General features: G+C 44.9%; 1 protein-coding gene across 2 annotated transcripts in view; it reads right to left on the bottom strand.

Moving 5' to 3' along the window:
- DDX56 (DEAD-box helicase 56) overlaps positions 1-13,458 on the bottom strand; it is a 73,091-nt gene that overhangs the window by 34,908 nt on the left and 24,725 nt on the right. For both annotated transcript variants that reach the window (XM_033949598.1, XM_033949597.1), the window contains exons 8-9: positions 4,330-4,443; positions 1,135-1,229 (exon numbers count right to left, since the gene is read on the bottom strand). In XM_033949598.1, the coding sequence (XP_033805489.1) occupies positions 1,135-1,229; positions 4,330-4,443 (209 nt within the window). The remainder of the gene's footprint in view (positions 1-1,134; positions 1,230-4,329; positions 4,444-13,458) is intronic.

The raw sequence follows: 13,458 nt of genomic DNA, 5'->3' as shown, positions 1-13,458 counted from the left end.
CCTTGAAGTTGTGTCGCGTGTGGCTGGCAGAAAGGTCTCCTCCGACACAACCGAAAACAGGAAGTTGCATTAGAGGAGACTTTTCCAGCAGCCACACGCGACGCGACTTCAAGGCTCCAGCTGCAATAGAAAGAATAGCCTTGTACAAATTGCCACAAAGGGAAGGGGAGGGAGGGAGATGCCTGGACAGACAGTGTGAGGGAGGGAGCTGCCAGACCGCATGCTTGGTGACCGCGCATGCTCCTTCCCTTAACTGCGGAGACAAGGCCATTCACCGCTCCACGTGGCAGTGAATGGCCTTGTCCCCGTACTTGCAATGACCTTTTTTTGTCACTGTTTTGGTGGGTTACCTGTGGCTATTCGTGGGTAACAGCCACTGTGTCACTCTCTAGTTGAGAATAGGAGGGGTGCTCAGTACCTCCTGCTCTGGGTGACTTCTGCTGACAATGCTGGGCCTTAGGCCCCTCCCCGGTGCATCAGGTGATGCATGTGGAGGGGCCTAAGGCCCTGATTGGTCAAACACCTCAGGTTCCTCCCCTTGGAAGGGGTCTTAAGCATCTGAGTCAATCAGGGGCTTCCTTAGGTTCCCTCTGTATCCCGAACACAAGGGAGAGCCAAAGGAAGTCCCTAATTGGCTCCCTCTGTATCCCAGATACAAGGGGGAGAAGATTAAGGCCCTGATCGGCTCAGTCAAGCTGAATTCACTGGGACGGGGACTGAGTTTGTGGGGACGGGGTGGGGACTGAGTTCACAGGGATGGGGACAAATTTTTTTCCCCGTGTCATCTCTAATCAGCATCTTCTTGATTACTTAGCCAGCTGAAGAACTCAATTTCTAAGACTTAGTCCCTTTTCTTGGATTATGAAACAAATTAATTTAAAAAATAATCAGTGGTTGCATCAGTACTATTAACATGTCTCTTCAACAGGAAAATCTCCTTAGGAAATATCATCCAGCTATGTGTATTCCAAGTTGGCACACATCAATGGTACCTTATTAAAACATAATGATGCATTTTACATGCATGAGCAGAATTTCTTCAGACACAGCATTTGACATAGTCCTCTTCTATCAACTAGCTAACTATAGAACTTGTGCCTACTGTTTCCAGCATTAACAAAGGTCATTTCTCACCTCCCATGAGTGCCTCTTCAATCTCAGTCAACAGAGAGAGCTCTGTATGTGACACAAAGGTCAAAGCAGTTCCTGGATTGTCAACACGGGCTGTCCTGGAAGGGAAAAGAGTATGGTCTTGAAAGAATGACAGATGAAAAGAGCACCAATACTGAACATTCTTCTTAACTGTGTCCAGGCATAGATGATTTTCATAGGTTTTAGCACCCCCCAAAATTTTGAAAAGTTGGCAAGATCAAATGGATACAGTTCTGTGTGTGTTTTCTGCATCACATTTCTCTTGCTATTCATTGTAGGGCACAGGGATGCAGTTCTTCATCCTCCACATGCCTAATTTTCAAATCATTTAGTTTGGTCTTTCAATTACTGTTGACTATTTCAGCATCTTCTCTTTTCTCCTCTCCCTTTTTTCAACACTGTATCTCCGTAACATAGTAGACGACTGTATGGTCCATCCATCCTTCCAACAAGATAAACTCTTATATACTATAAGTACAATGTACTATTACATATGTATATTTGATCTTGATTTATCCTTGCCATTTTCAGGACAAAGACAGTAGAAGTCTGCCTGGCACCGGCTTTATTTCCCAATTACAGGAGTTGCTATTTAAGCAGGGTAAATAAAAATCAAAGATTAAAATGTTATGTAATAATTAATTATATTAATTGCGATTCAACTGCTATAAGAATGAAAAATTAATAAATAAAAAATAAAAAAAATAAAAAAATTTTTTTTTTTAAAATCAGATATTATTTAAATTGGAATTTTTTTTAAATAAAACACTTTTTTGAGGAAAAATCTAGCTAAAGATAATTTTCTATTTAAGATACATTATAGTCCTAAATTTATACATCATGAAATAAGGATTATTTTTTTAATTATGTAGCATGAGGCTGTATATTCATGCAATGGTTAAATTTTTTGATAAATGAATTCTATTAATCCATTCATAATGTCACAGGCAATCTACCTAGAATATATTATCACAGATGGTTGGTTTTACATCTCAAAACTGTGAATTTGTGTCTGAAGAGATAACATGCTGCTTCTTCACAGCAAATATAGTATAAAATAGAGTTGAGAGAAAGACCTTAGCCCTAATGTTCCTTTACAAATTGATGTATACCGAATCAACCACTTAACTCTTAAGTGCTAAATTTTTATGTCTGCACAAGGAGCTAAGTGTGAGGAGCAAGCAGTAAAAAAGAAAGTGAAACCTTTTGAACAGAATACTCCACAAGTCTTGGGATCTTTGTGGATAACCCAAGGTTTTGAAAGATTAGGTACTTACCTTGATAATATTCTTTCTAGTAAATAGGCACCTCATTCTGGAACACTTGGGATGTGTATTTCTGATTGCAAGATCCTGTGTAGAGAACCTCACTTACATTTTTCTGCTCTGCCTCCCATCCCTCTGGGCTGTCTTTTAATTCCTCAGTTTGTATCAAAGCAGATGTTCAGCCCTAGAGGAAAAAACATAACAGCGTGGTGTACGGGAACTCTCCCCAAGAAACAACATATAACATGAAATAATCATAAAACATCTAAACATTTAACTCTAACATGGTGGAACGAACAGGCCACCTACCTGAGCGCAACCTGCACTAAACAGTCTTGGAGCTCTGAGAGATACTCCATGGTCTCTTCACAATAGTAGTGGTTTCCCCCTATCCTTGACTGTATTGGGACAGGCAAGAAACAAAGCAACCAATCCCTGTCTGAATCAATTGCAAACTGTACTATTAACGTAGCAGGGATCCGATTCTCAGTATCTGACCTCTCTAGAAACTGTGTCAAATCCAAACTATCAACAGATAAATTCTGCTGATTTAGGTTTGGATTTTGGGATTTAACTCTCATTGGAAGGTAATATATTTTTGAGAGAGGTGGGTGCGAAGTTTCTGGTACCTTCAAAATTTCTGACAAATATATTTTAAACATAACTAGGGCAGTTATTAGTTGTACTTTTGGAAAATTAATAATCCGGAGATTACTTCTCCTAACAGAATTTTCCAGCATTTCTTGTTTAAAGTGCAAACTAGCACTGTCCTAGACCCAAGTCAGGGCTTGTACTTCTAAAGTTTTTACTTTAGTTGCAATGTCACTTATTTTATTCTCCAGACTTGTTACTTTATTTTTGAGTTCCAAATTTTCTGATAGAACAGTAGTACAGCGCAAAGATAATTGTTGAATTTGACTCCCCAGTGAAGTTTGCATATTTGCTATGGCCTCCCATATGGATTCCATAGTAATTACCTTAGGCCTTTGCAAGGGAACAATCTCAATTCCAAGTTTCCCTGCTATGCCCACAATACCAGTGACCACTTCAGATATCAGACTTTCTTGGGCTGCCGAAATACCTGTAGCCTCCTGAGTGCTTAAAGAATCTCCTTGGGCTTGCTGAGATCTCTTCACCGCCTGCTGAGATCTTGAAAGCTCCTCCTTCCCCCTTCCAGGGTCAGTCCTCCCACTCTGAGAGGACAGCAAGAGGGCATCTTGAGCTGGCGAGTCGAGGAAAGACTCCTCCGTCGCAACGGGACAGCTAGGCGGTGTTCGCTCATTCGGGGAAAGGATGACAGCCTCGAAGGAGAGATCCCGCAATTTCCTGCTGTATCTAATGTGTGCTGGAGATGTGGGACACTTTTACATGTCTGGTGATTCTGTCTGGTGATTCTTTTTGGCAAAAGGTGAGATCTTGTTTAGAGCAATGGTTGTCCTGCACAGTGGCCCGAGAACCACAAGCCTGCTTATTGGGATTGAACTCTAACACTTCTTATTGGTGACAGAGTTGCTTGATTCATTCTGGACTAGTTGCCGCCAGATGTCTTATTGCTTTTCAATGGAAGAGCATGGTTGTCTCTACACTGGAGGAATAGAGGACATAAACAAGCTCTCTATTACACATGGAACATATGGTGGCGAAGCGGTGCGGTTCCTATGAGAGGCAAGACAGAGACTGGGACTTGACCTTTAATCAGATGACAGTTTGAGGACTTGTAGAAGCAGGGGGGGAGGGGGATTTAGGGGGGGGATTGGGGGGCACCATGTGTCTTGATTGTTGTCTATTGTTCCTTATATATGCTAAGTGGTTTTCTGTTTTATTTTCAATAACAATGTAATGATTAAAAAAAGAAATATCTCTATACATCTACAAATATACTGTATACATATGCATATATATCTGTACTCACCTGCCAGCTCGATGAATGTAGGACTCAACTGATTGTGGAAAATCAAAGTTGATAACATTGGAAACATTCTGAAAATCAATGCCTCTAGCAACTCCATACTCCTTATCTCGCCCACTGAAAGGAAATTTACAAAGAGATGATTCCTTATAAGCGGTATCATTTTTATTACAGTATGAAATAGAGAAATCTGGATAAATATTAATGTTAATAAACTATTTTTTTCCTTGTGTTTGCTTGTAATACTTCTGGCATATTAAAAATTAAGAATTTGTAATTGTAAAAAGGCTACTTGCTTGAGCAATACAGGCAAAGAACTAGGCCCGATACCTTTTACCTCTCTTTTTTCTGACAAAGGGGCAGCAATGCAAGATTAGGTTCTTACCTTTGCTAATTTTCTTTCTTGTAAACAAGAATATCAGTCTTGACCAATGAAAGATTAGGTTCTTAACCTGGAAAACCTTCTTTCTGTCAATCCTCTCAGGAATCTGTACATATGATGATCAATCTGTTCCTGTGAACTGGACTTGCAGAAGCGTGAATACTTACAGTTTTGATCACTTCCCACATAGAGGCGGAACCCAGTGTCCCCTTTCAGTTACGTTCCAAAGCAATCGAGCTCCACTGGAACAGAATACAGAGACAAGGAATGGGGAATGACCCCGCATACATTACACAAGTCTATTCTGCTTTGTAACTTAGAAACACTAACATTAAGGGAGCCAGCAGCTGACGAATTACATACACTAGATTTCTTCACATACAGCTATCTGACTGAAAAGACAAAAGGCTTGGAATCTAGAAACATCTGAGGCAGAAAAGCAAGCAAAACATACTGAGGGCAGGTTGTACACAGATTAACAGAAAAAGAGATTAGATTCTTGCCTTGCTAATATCTTTTCTAGTAGATAGATGTGTCATTCTGGATGAGTGAGTAATTTTCCTCTAGCCGCAAGCCTTGCAGAAGGAATCCACTCTGGATTTTTTCTGTATCTCTCTTACTTCACAAAGGGCTCTGCTGCTAACTACAGTTAGTTCCTAAGCAAGCAAACACCCTTCCAAAAACCTAGGTGAAGTAGGGATATGGAGAAACTTTAACGTATAAACACAAGTAACCCTTCAGCTCTATAAACATGTATTTGTATAACAATTAAAAGAGCTGGAAAGTAAATAAAGCAAATGGTGAAGATACTTAAATACGGAAGTTTTACTACTCTTTATAATGCGCATGAGTCAAGTCTCTTTCATTTGAAAGGAAACGCTGCAATGAGAGGCCATAGGATGAAGTTAAGAGGTGATAGGCTTTACAGAAAGGGTGGTAGATGCATGGAACAGTCTCCCAGAAGAGTGGTGGAGACAGAGACTGTGGCTGAATTCAAAAGGGCCTGGGATAGGCACATGGGATCTCTCAGAGAGAGAAAGAGATAATGGTTACTGCGGATAGGCAGACTACATGGGCCATTTGGCCTTTATCTACCATCATGTTTCTATGTCTATAATGGAGGAAAAAAAAATCTCAGAACCCCGGGCAGGGAGCTAACTCTCCTCACAACTGGAAAAGGGTACTGATTTCATCGGCTCAAAAAACCCCTCCAAGTCAATTTCATACAGTCAATACTGTGTTATGAACTAGCACTAAAAGAAGTTGTAGCACTTATCTTATTCAAATGTTGAAATTAACAAGATGCGGCCGCAGTGAGCTCCCCAGTCAAAGAGACTGGCACGGGTTGTTATTACCTCCCAGGAAGTTATGTGGAGTGGTATACCCTTGGTGAAAGAATGTAGGCGGAGCCACCAGATCATACTGGCCTGGGCCTCTGGCATCCTAGGCAAGGACTTCTACAGAGAATCCGACTGGGGAGACCAAGAGACATGCAACACCTTTTGGAGATAACGCATGTGGGTCTTCGCCCAATGAACCATATCTATTGTGGTCACCATGGATCCCAGCACTTGGAGATAGTGCCACGCCATCGGAGCAGACTGGAGCACAGTTTCTGTCTGCGTGCTTCTGGAAGATAGAAGTGGCTGTCTGCAGTGTTGAACAAGCAGCTCAGGTACTCCATGGACTGCATTGGCAACAAATGGCTCTTCTAGTAATTCACAATCCAATCCAAGCTCTGTAAGACTCAAGAGGACCTGAGCTACCATGTTCTGGCCTTCAGTGAACGAGGGAGCCCTGTTCAGCCAGTCATCCAAGTAGGGATGCACCCTTAAGCCCATCTTCCGTAGGTGAGCCGCTACCACCACCATCACCTTGGTGAAAATGCAAGGAGCAGTTACCAGGCCAAAGGGAAGGACCAAGAACTGGTAATGGTTTTTCAGAATATGAAACCTCAGGAACTTTCTGTGGTCTAGGAACATGGGAATATACAAGTAGATACAGAGAGGCGAGAAACTCTCCCAGAACCACCGGCGCAATAACAGAATAAACTGTCTTCATGCAGAAATGCAGAACCTTGAGCGCTGCATTGATACAAGGTCTAGAACTGGTCTCCAATCATCTGTTGGCATGATGAAGTATGGAGTATCTGTCTGAGCCTTTGGGCAGTACATGTTCTATGGCCTGAATCTCCACCAATCTTCTCAGTGTGGCCTCCACTTTGACTGCTTTTACTGGTCAACCCACTGGGGAGTCCACAAACCAGTCCTAGAGGGACAGCTCTCAAACTTTCTATAGGCTTGGGCTCAGATATCTTCAGACCACTGGGTTCTGGAAATCATCCAGAGTGGTTACAAGGTGGAATTTGCCCAGCTCTTATCTTGAGAGGGACTGCTCTGGACCTGGCATCATTATGTCTTCTTGGAGGAAGATGCAGTATAGGAACTGGAGGCCTGGTTGTGCTTAGAACCAGCAAACATCTGTAACCCTGGAAGGGTCTCTGGGACATGGCTCCTGAGTACTGCCGAAACCGTCTGAAGCCAAGAAAATTAGAATGCCCTGAGCCTCTAGAAGTTCTGGGTCTGATATCAGGCAAAGATTTTGGATGACAATCAATCACACTGGCCATAAGATCATCCTGACCCTACCTGAATAACAATTGCCCTTTGAAAAGGGAGTCTTGCTGATCAAGTAGCTGCTCTACAAATCTCTATGGGAGGAACTGCCTGAAATTCTGCCCATGAAGAGTTGACATCTCTGGTGGAATGCACCTTGAGAGAGACTGGCAGCTGTTTACCACAGGCAATGTATGCCGAAGAAATGGCCAAGTGAATCCATCTAGTAATAGAGGCCAAGGAAGCCAGCTTGCCAAGCTGGGACTGGTTGGTAAGCATGAATAGATGGTCTGAAAGGTAAAAATCATTGATCCTTTCCAAGTACTGGATCAAAACTTTCCACACACAAAGCTTTCTCAAAATTCTATCCTGCTAGTCTGAGCATTTAGATTGAAAAGCAGGAAGACATGGAAATCAGACACAATCTTCGGAAGAAAGGAGAGAACAGGATGGAGAGTGACACTTGCATCCGTAATTCTCAGGAAGGGCTCCTTGCAGGAGAGAGCTTGCAGCTCCGAGATATGCCTCGCTGAAACAATAGCCACCAGAAACACAGTCTTAACCATGAGATCCAAAAGGGAAGCATCTCTGAGTGATTCAGTACAATGTTAAGATTCCATGATGGGAAAAGATGCCTTAATGGAAGCCGGTGTGCGCCTCTCAGGAATCTGGTTAGATTGGTATGAACTAACAGTGAAATCTTGCGGCCTTTCACTAGGAAACACGAAAGACCAGTCACTTACACCTTTAAGGGAACCCACCACAAGGCCTTCTTCCAACCCAGCCTGAAAGAAGGCAAGGATGACCGTAACTGGAGCCTGAAATGGCTCCACTCGGTCCTTTTCACAGCATTGTTGAAAAGCCTTCCAAGCTTTAGCATAGGCCACCATAGCAGATGGTTTTTAGCCTGGAGTAGAGTGGCAATAACCGCATCTGAATATCCCTTATGGACTAGAGCTGTGCGCTCAAGAACCATGCCATAAGACCAAATGCTGTGGATTCTCCATGAGGACTGGCCCCGACTGAGAAGCCCACAATGAAGAAGCTGCTTGAGACTCCTGTCTCGCTGAAGACGTACTAGGTCTGCATACCCAATGGCGTAAGGGGGGGGCGAAGAGGGCAGGCAATCCGCCCCGGGCGAAGTCTTGCTAAGGACACGGCATCCCTCCTCCTCTCTTTGCCGCGCACGCCTCTTGCCTTCTTTCATACCTTTTCTACATCCCTGGCGCAAGGTTGTTGGCTCGCATCAGCGCTCTCTCTGATGTCACTTCCAGGACCCGCGCCTAGGAAATGACCTCAAAGGTGAGCAGACACCGATATGAGCATGCTGCTCATGCCAAAGAAGTTAAAAAGGTACGGGGAAAGAGGGACGCGTGAGATGGGGGGGTGAGGCAGGGAAGAGGGCCGAGAAAACATAAGCCAGCACCTTGCTCATGACCCTTATAAGGTCATATAAGGCATCCGCCATGTAATCCACCCCATTCCAGCACAAGCTGGGAACAGGCATCCTTCCCTGTAGACGATTGCCTTTGCAGTCTGGAGTGGAAGACCTGAACAGCAAACGAGGCACCAGCAGCAGCCTTGATCCCCAGAGCAAGAGCTTAAAACAGCTTTTTCAAAATCAGGTCCACCTTGCAGTCCTGGGCATCTTTCAGCTTAACACCACCCTCACTCAGGAGAGCAGTACGTTTGGTGAGCTGAGCAGAATCCACCTTCAGTTGATCAAATAGCTGCTGGAACTCCGGTGCCTTGGGATAAAGCCTGGGCATGGCCTTGGCAAACCTCAGAGATACCTCCGGGGTCTCTCAGAGAAGTAATATCCGGATGAGCAGCAAAAAAAAAGAGATCTGAACATTAAGAGTCATTCATGAACGTGCACTAGGAAGTGGAGGATGGTCAGAAGCCAGGGAGGCCTTGACTGCCAGACCCAAACAGGGAGTCAAGAGTCATCCTGGACTGAATCTGAGTCCCGAGACAAAAAGGCATGGAGTCTGACCTCCAACTTGGTCAGTCTGAATCTGAAAGGTCATTGGAGCCAAGGCCCAGACCAATGATGAATGCATCACCCCAGTAAGGGCACATAAGAAATTTTGAGTAATGCCCTGGGTGTATGAGATCTGAGTTATAAGATTATATTGTATATGTTTGCTCTTGTTGTTTTTTTATATTCCCATGGAGACTTAGTGGAATATTCAAAACCACAAAAAAGGGGTTTTGGAGGTGGGAGACCTAAAACCTAACTCCAGAAACCCTCAACATTGGGATTTTCAGACCCACCCTGATTTTCTCATAGGAAATAATGGAGCTGTACTCACAGTTCTGTGGAGGTGCCTGTCTGTCAGCTATTTCAGATGCTTCCAAATCCAACTCCAAACCAAGAAATCTTTGGGCAGCTGATCGGATGATCCCGACAGAGACCTTCACGCTCATGGAACCTTGCAGAGCAACTAAGCAGCCAGCGACCTGATACCTCAAGGGTTCTTATACAGCGCACCCACAGCCTGTACTCAAGCCACTGAGAAACTCAGAAGGCAAGCTGGCTCCCAAGGAAACAGACCCCCAGCCCTGAAGAAACATAGCAGGCTGGCTCCCCAAGTCCACCCGAAAGCTTGCACTGCAGAGCTGCAATCCTTTCCCAGGCACAGGATCCCCAAATATGGGATCTCAGGGCACCAAAGCCTCCGAAAAAAAACAAACTTAGACAGAAAAGAAAACAAAACTAAGTAGAACAGAGTACCGCACCTCTGCATAGTTTGCTTGCAGAAAGAAAACTGAAAATGGATACTGGGCTCTGCTTCCATGAGTAAGGTGACCATCCCGTTTTTAGGTAGCCTGTCCCGTCTCCCCTCACAGCCAGCCACTCGCGCCAGCAGGAAGAAATCCTAGGCTCCTTTTGGGCACCCCTGCACGTTGTCCCCAAGCACAGCTTTGGGACGCTGAAATGTCCCATTTTCAGAAAGAGAACAACTAGAATCCCTGACAGGACTGCCTGGCCCCCTCACTGCCTATGGCCCTGGCCTAGTGTTCATCCCGGGGGCTTAGGCTGCAGTGTGAGGAGGGGCCCCCCGTCCGCGTTGAATGTGAGCGGCCCGGGCTTCAGAACCCTCACCATGATCAAATGCAAGCCCCTCTGGTGCTGCAACCAGCATGTGGAGTCGGTGGACAAGCAGCACTGCTCCCTGCAGGCTATGACTGATGAGATCTACTGCTACAGCCGCATCCTGGAGGAGCAGCTTCTCAATGCCAACCAGCTGCGGGAGCTGCCCAAGATAAGGGGGGCGGGAGGGGGGTCCCGCTGCAAATAGGAAAGATGGCACTGAATGCCAATGGCAGCCCAGCTCTGGGCTTAATGTTCTTCAAAGATGCAACAGGGGAGAGATTTGTGGTTTCAGACATTATGCTTTCCTCCATTCATCCCTGGAGTACGTTTTAGTCCAGACCGGCTGTTTAATTGGCTGCCTCGATTAGTGCACTTTAATATTACAGAGTGTTGTGTATTCTCTGCAAGCTGCTTAATACTGCAGACATTGAAACCCTTGAGCAATCTCTGGCTGGCCTAGCAGAAAAGAACAGGTCTCTACCTATAAATAGGACTTCTTCCTGTCACGTCCAATTCTCTGTGCAATTATGTGCATATTTCAAAGTGCTTCAGGTGGGCCTTAGCAAGACCCCACACTACAGGGGTTCTTTCACAAGCAAGAGGCTGGCAAAGAGATGCTGCGTGGTCTGCCTCTAGCTATAGTTGCAGGTCTGGTGGCAAATCTTCATTTTGCTGTGTGGACTTGTGGTCCATTTGTTCTTTTCTTTTGTTTGAAACTGATCAACTGTTCTTGTAACCTCACTAGTATGAGCAGCAGATATCTAGGCTGTGTTAGCCATCTCACAATGTGGTGCATGGTGGAGTGGCTACACGGATGGTGCAGGGAAATGAACTTCAAATTCCTAAACCATGGTGAGACGCTGCAGGGACTTCAGGGACCGGACGGACTCCATCTAACCAGTAGAGGTAAGAACGTCTTCGGAAACCGACTAGCCCGCCTGCTTCGTAGGGCTTTAAACTAGGTAAGTTGGGGGAGGGTACCCACTCACACACCAGTGCAGTAAGTAACTACCCTGATGAGGTGAGTCAAAACTCCACTTCTAAGTCCGAGGTAAGCACTCACATTGTAAACAGTTCTTTAGGAGTCACACTAACTCAGGTGGGAAACTCCCCACAGGGATGTAGCAAACACAAGATATGGAGGGCTATGTATGTTAATGCACACAGTCTAGGCAATAAAATTCTGGAATTGGAGACCGAAATAATGAATGCCGACCTAGACGTGGTGGCGATATTCGAAACTTGGTTCACGGACTCTCATGGGTGGGATAAGGCTATACCGGGTTACAACTTACTTCGTCAAGACAAAGAGGGCAAGTTAGGAGGAGGGGTAGCACTATACACTAAAGAAGACATCAAAACCACCAGAATCACAGATGTCAAGTACACTGGTGAATCCCTCTGGGTAAACCTGGCCAGGGGCAACGAAAAATGCCTGTATCTTGGTGTAGTATACAGACCTCCAAGACAACTGGAAGACAAGGACATAGAATTAATCGAAGACATAGAGAATATCACTTTACGGGGGGACACTGTACTGCTAGGGGACTTCAATTTGCCCGATGCAGATTGGAACACACTTTCAGCGACAACCAGCGGCAGCAGAAGGCTATTAACCTCTATAAAGGGAGCACGACTCAAACAATTGGTTTTGGAGCACACTAGGGTCCGGGCGATCCAGGACCTGGTACTCACTAACGGAGAAAGCATCTCGGAGGTTTCGGTAGGCGATACGCTAGCCTCCAGTGACCACAACATGGTATGGTTCAACCTCAGGAAAGGTTTCACTAGATCCAACACGAAAACAAAAGTACTCAACTTTCGAACCGCTGACTTCGACCGCATGGGTGAATTTGTCCATCGGGCACTGCAAACCCAAGCTGAGACCGATAATGTGGTCAACCCTGAAATCCACCCTACACTAAGCAATAAACCGCTACATAAAATCAGTAAATAAACGGCAGAGAAACAATAAACCCCAATGGTTCACCGCAGAGATCTCGGACCTCGTTAAAGTAAAGAAAAAAGCATTTAGTTCATACATACAAACAAACAGAGAAAAGGGAGGCTAAACTGGAATATATGGCCAGGTCTACAGCGGTCAAAAAGGCAGTTAGAGAGGCCAAGCTTCGAGTAGAAGAAAATCTAGCAAAGAACATTAAGAAGGGGGACAAATCCTTCTTCAGGTTTATTCATGACAGAAAAAGAAACGCGGATGGGATAGTACGCCTTAGAAAACCAGATGGGAATTATGTAGAATCAGATACCGATAAAAGGCAAACTACTAAATGAATACTTCTGCTCAGTCTTCACCTGCGAGGCACCGGGGTCCGGTCCACAGTTACAGGCAAAGCAAAGCTCGAAAGACCTGTTTCGGAATTTCGAATTCACACCCGGCGATGTCTACTGCGAACTGACAAGACTCAAGGTGAACAAAGACATGGGACCAGACAATCTACACTCCAGAGTGCTCAGAGAGTTATGTGATGTCCTGGCAGAACCGGGCTCTTCAATCTCTCCCTAAGTACGGGGAGAGTCCCCTTGGACTGGAAAACAGCTAATGTCGTTCCATTGCACAAAAAGGGTTGCAGGGCAGAGGCTGCGAATTACAGACCGGTGAATCTCACATCGATAGTGAGTAAACTCATGGAAACACTAATCAAACGTAAATTAGACACGATCCTGAACGAAGAGAATCTACGGGATCCCCGCCAACATGAATTCACCAAGGGTAGGTCCTGCCAATCCAATCTCATCAGCTTCTTTGACTGGGTAACAAGAAAGCTGGATTTGGGAGAGTCCCTGGACGTCGTGTACTTGGACTTCAGTAAAGCTTTTGATAGCGTCCCGCACCGCAGGTTATTGAGCAAGATGAAATTGATGGGATTAGGAGAAACACTAACTGCATGGGTCAATGATTGGCTGAGTAATAGACTTCAGAGGGTGGTGGTTAACGGTACCCTCTCTAAAACATCGGAGGTGACCAGTGGAGTGCCGCAGGGCTCAGTCTTGGGCCCGATCCTTTTCAACATATT

The sequence above is a fragment of the Geotrypetes seraphini genome, chromosome 6 (assembly GCF_902459505.1).
Source record: "Geotrypetes seraphini chromosome 6, aGeoSer1.1, whole genome shotgun sequence".
In the NCBI taxonomy this organism is placed as follows: domain Eukaryota; kingdom Metazoa; phylum Chordata; class Amphibia; order Gymnophiona; family Dermophiidae; genus Geotrypetes; species Geotrypetes seraphini.
Note: the sequence above shows the minus strand (reverse complement) of the source record. Positions and strands in the feature narration are given on the sequence as shown.